The sequence below is a fragment of the Osmerus eperlanus genome, chromosome 19 (assembly GCF_963692335.1).
Source record: "Osmerus eperlanus chromosome 19, fOsmEpe2.1, whole genome shotgun sequence".
NCBI classification, from domain to species: Eukaryota; Metazoa; Chordata; class Actinopteri; order Osmeriformes; family Osmeridae; genus Osmerus; species Osmerus eperlanus.
Window position 1 is genome coordinate 6868407 of NC_085036.1, and position 5181 is coordinate 6873587.

General features: G+C 43.7%; 1 protein-coding gene across 1 annotated transcript; it reads right to left on the reverse strand.

The window, feature by feature from the left end:
• Positions 1-1142: 1142 nt before the first annotated feature.
• myl10 (myosin, light chain 10, regulatory) lies at positions 1143-3934 on the reverse strand. The gene is made up of 7 exons (XM_062485756.1): positions 3810-3934; positions 3048-3137; positions 2682-2757; positions 2495-2599; positions 2113-2191; positions 1894-1942; positions 1143-1384 (listed from the first exon to the last, which is right to left on the reverse strand). Exons 1-7 carry the CDS (start codon positions 3810-3812, stop codon positions 1280-1282), a joined length of 507 nt encoding a protein of 168 aa, XP_062341740.1. The 5' UTR covers positions 3813-3934; the 3' UTR covers positions 1143-1279.
• Between the last annotated feature and the right edge of the window lie 1247 nt (positions 3935-5181).

The window sequence follows — 5181 nt, forward strand, 5'->3', positions numbered from 1 at the left end:
TTCTTACATAATAATTTGGATGCACCTGTTGAAAACCAGATCTGATACATTAGTGCTATGTATAGCTTGAATAAAGTGGACTGGGTTGAGAATGGAGCAGGAATTTTGGTTGGCCTTGCTTATGCCGTTCAGTGTGGAGTCTGGCCAACTCATTTGCACACTGTGCAGCCAGCTTATTATTGCAGCTTAACTGTCATGTCTTTTTGGCAATATCCTGAATCATTACTTCAGATTTCCTTTTTGCAAACCTCCTTTCAATATTTGTAATGGAACGCATCCAAGCGTGAGACGGTCCAAAAAGGTTACCTTTGTTACTTTTACATGACATTTCATTGCAGATTTGTTTGACATTAAACACAACTGTGAGGTATGCTGTTATGCAAAGCTGATGGATCCTAATCTTGACTGATTGTGGGTCTTACAATGTATCAGTGTTTTGAGGTCTGCGAAAGACTTGTCGAAACTGCACCCTCGGAAGCCATGAAGACTTAATTTTTGAAAAGGAATCTTATCAACAATGAATTACACACTGTATTCATATTAAAGTAGTTTGTTTTCATGATGTGTAAATGCTATATATGGAATCTTGCATTCATAGGCACAGTTCTCCAGACACAGACTAAAACAAGACAACTTACAATTAAAGACTTTCAATTGATGTATCATTTTGTCTAGAACGAGGCTTAATCTATGTCCAAAAGAGGGCCTTTTAAATCTTATCTTCTGTAAAGATAAGATCTGAAAAGAGTTATCTGTGTTGAACAACACGCAACAAGAAACTCTTGGAATGATAAAGAAAAAGTGTGCTTCAAATTGAATTTTAGAAAACACTTTGTTATAGTATTAATAGTGCTATACATGTACATTTCATGTGGCGCACAAGTGTGTCATAAGGAATTGTGCATTATTGCAACATTGATCTGTTATGTTGTGTCTTTTAGTTCAAACCTGATAAGGTTATCTAATGGATTAACGAGTCCCTTTTCAATTTTTTGTTTAAGATACCGTCCGACGTAGCAATGACCCAATCATAATCTAATGGATTAACGAGTCCCTTTTCAATTTTTTGTTTAAGATACCGTCCGACGTAGCAATGACCCAATCATAATTCACCTGCTGACGCCATACAAATAACCACACAATGACGTTTTATGAAACTTTTATTGTGGTCGGGATGGTGTGTTGTGGGAGGGGATATGATGACACGTACAAGGCACTGAAGACGGGGAGGGCAGACCAAGATGATTGACAGGTAATTGTGGGCGTGCGATTGGCTCCTTTACTCCTGCTCCTTGTCCTCTCCGTGGGTGATGACGTAACACAGGTTCTTGTAGTCCAAGTTGCCAGCGACGTCCAGGGGGAAGTTGGTGAACATGTCATTGACCTGGCAGGGTGAGAGTCCGTACAACAGTAAATACAAAAAGGTTTTGCCAACATTCAGAGACAGTGAGACCAATGCATCCATTAATCATTTCTCACTCTTGAGTTTTTCTATTCCGGCGAGGGGCATTTTCTTTCCTGTTTTAAAACGATTTTACTGTAGCAGCTAACCCCCATGGAGGACGATTTATCTTCCAGACATCTGATCTGTATGAAGGATGGAGGCTGTGGTCTGATGTGCTGTCAGTCTGACGTACAGTAAGACTCTTATCTGGTTTTGTGAGCTACAGATGGTCCGGGTGATCTTATTCATCCATAACTTCACTAGACCATGATGGGGCTTTGGAGGTTGGGTTCAGGGATAAGTGTGTTTGAGGTATAGCCTATGAAATACCCATCTGTGATGGATGGGTCTAAGACAGTGGATGAAGGATGGCTTGACCCGACACAAAGCGGGCCTGATTCCAAACTGAATTCCACCGAGCCTCAGTGAACCAGGGAGAAGTGCATTACCTCAGCCTCTGTGAACTTGTCTGCCTGAGACATGAGATGATATTTGATCCTGGAAGGGGAAAACGATGTCTTGTTAGAAACGTCCACCAGGACATGAATGACTTTCACCGGTTGTGCAGGAATACTGGAATTGTTTATTCGCTAGAGTGACTGTCGTTTTGAACAGCTCCATTAAGATCGTGGTTATCTTTTGAAAATAAATCGTTGAATATGCCTTACTCTTCTCCTCTGAGCACACCCTTTCCCTCAGGGTCAAAGATCTTGAAGGCGTTAAGAATGGTCTCCTCTGGGTCCGTACCTACAATGCAAAAAGGCAAATGTTGTTACAATTAGAGCAACAACTGTGCTAACAGATATAGGGGCTTCAAATCAGCACCACAAACTAATGTATTTTATTCAATCCCCTCATTCATTGGAAAGTAGTTCTATTAAGTAAGTACCTTACTTTCATGCTCGAGTTTGGTAGTTAAGTATGGCTTATCAAACCTTGAAATGGTTTGGCTATGGTAAGTAAAAGATGGCTGCCAAGCAAGGAACAACAGGCATAACAACAGCTCTGGCATTTAGCACTAGCATTAGCCTCAAAGAGTTTCGGTCTGACCTTTAAGCTTCTCGCCAAACATGGAGAGGAAGATGGTGAAGTTGATGGGGCCAGAGGCCTCCTTTACCATCTCGTCCAGCTCATCGTTGCCTACGTTGAGACGACCTGAAGGAAGACATACTTGTTACACGGAGCTGTCACAAAGTACAACTGGCACATGGACTTAGCGAAAGGGCTAGCGTCTCACCTAGAGCACAGAATGTGTCCCTCAAGTCACTCTTGTCGATGAAGCCGTCTCTGTTCTGGTCCATGATGGTGAAAGCCTGGAAGGGAAACCCAAGGGGAAGTGAAGCTTCACACATAGCAGGCTGCCATTCTCCTCAACCCTGGTTGTTGGAGAATGTCAGGAAATGTAAAGTTTTTATTCCAGACCATTCCTGACGTGTGTGTTAGTTTCACATCCTGCACTGCCTGTTACTGTCCGTGTTCACCGTTGGATACTGTTGATGTCCACTCATATGAACATTACACACTCACACAGACACACACACACACTCACACAGACAGACACACGCACTGACAAATACAATAAAGTGGCCAAATCCTAACCCACCTCCTTGAACTCCTGGATCTGTGCCTGCTCAAACATGCTGAACACATTGGAGCTGGCCTCAGCCGTCTTCTTCTTTGCCTTCTTGGGTGCCTGAGTCACAGGTGAAATGATTGTTATATTTCAATCTTTTAAACCTGTTATCGGAAGAGCACCTGGAAGATCATTTTCCATACCTAACTTCCATGCTACTGTACATCATGGTGCAGTGGTAACAAGGCCTGTTCTATAATTCAAAAGTTAAAAGTTATTTCTAAAGTTTTCGATTTGTATACGGGAAAATTTGACTCGCGGTACAGTGACCAAAATAATTGTTGAATTGCTGGTAATTTTCACATAGTGATGTGTGTGAGTGAGTGGATTAGACAAATATCAAAGACAAAAAAAGTTTTAACTAAGACAGAAGAAACACTATATACGTTTACAATATATATATATATATTTTACTAAATGTGTTTGTCCAATTAAACATGCAAAGATTTAAAAAATGTTTTTTTCACGTTGCTATCAAGCATCACAGAGAGAGAGAGAGAGAGAGAGAGAGAGAGAGAGATACCATCAATTAGTGAGGATTCACTATCTAGATGAAAATGTCAGGAAATATTCTCCATTAACTTGTTAACCACAGCAGGAAGCTGTCCCATTTCTTTCACAGTCTCTGCACACAGCTCTTTGACCAGCCTTAGAACAGCAATTATAAAGCCACACACCCACCCACTCACTCACACAATCAAGAAGCCAAGAAGAGGTGACAAAGAGCCTTACCATTGTGAGGAGCTTCTTAACACGTCTCTGTGTAGTCGGGGACACATAAGAATGACCCTTCGCAGTTATATAGCGACACAGTTGGCTTTGTGGGCCCACCTGCGCTATGTTTAGACAAGGGGGGGGGGGGGGCATCACCCAGGCATGCCAGCCATATAAAGGACCATCACCTCCCTCCCGCCCCCAGAACACCCATTGTTAAGCCTTTGTAATTGACACACGCAGGGTGCTGTTGGTCCGTCACTATCTTAGGACCGGAGGGGCCCACGGGTCAGACGGTCACATCCGTCCCTTGTCCCGCAGTGGATTCTGGGTACTTGTGAGGAAGTGTCGATGCCTAAGATTTGACAGGTCATGTGATTAGGCTGGGCACCGACCCCCGCAAGATTACCACGGTAATGAATTGATGCCCTCGTCTCGTTGGTGGTGGAAGATGGTGCTTCGAACAGCTGCAGGGGATTTCCAGCTGTCTGAGGGGCGCATGATTGGGTTTAGGCAGACCAGATTGGCCGCAATGGGCTTTGTCGAGGGTACGAAGGTCATGACACGACTTCATTTAAACGCTAAAACTGGATGCGGTCACGTGTTTTGACCTGACAATGAGAAATGCTTCGTTCGTGTAAGTGTCTTGAGAATACTTGTTGTTTTGACTACAGTTATACTAGTTGGTTGACTACACTTCTCCTTCAGCGCCACAAGAAACGCTCAAATAATTTGGGATCACAGCATTCTTGGCAAAACAGCAGATTGCAGACAGAAACACAATCCCCCTTGAGTTGTATACTCAAGAATATAGCTCATGTTGACCTCAGCAGTGCAGATATGGCTTGGAAGTGTGTGTGTGTGTGCAGATTTATTTATATACTATCTGGAAAACAGGTGATCATTGTTCTGTTACAACGCAGTAACTCATCTCCACACCCAAACCAACCTTGGGGACAGGCCTGTTATAGCTGACTGGTAAGTGTGTGTGTGTGTGTGTGTGTGTGTGTGTGTGTGTGTGTGTGTGTGTGTGTGTGTGTGTGTGTGTGTATTTGTGTGGGGGGTGAAAAAAAAACATTTGCACACAATATGATGCCGCAGAAAACAGGCTTGGGGAGACTGTGGAGAATGTTCTATTGATGTGGCACCTGGCACGTCTGTGTGTGGAGTCGGGTTGGGGGATGGGGGTGGAGGTCGTGTCCATGTTGGGTGCTGCTCCAATCACAGGCAGCAGTAAAGACTCAAGGTCTCCAAGGCAACCTTGCCTGGGCATTGCATTCTCACAATAACGCAGACAGCTTGGGCTCCTGCCAGGCGTGTGACATATGCAGAAAACCTTGCCACATGTCAATCACTCCAGTTCTCCGCACCGTCCATAGGCCTCCCCCCC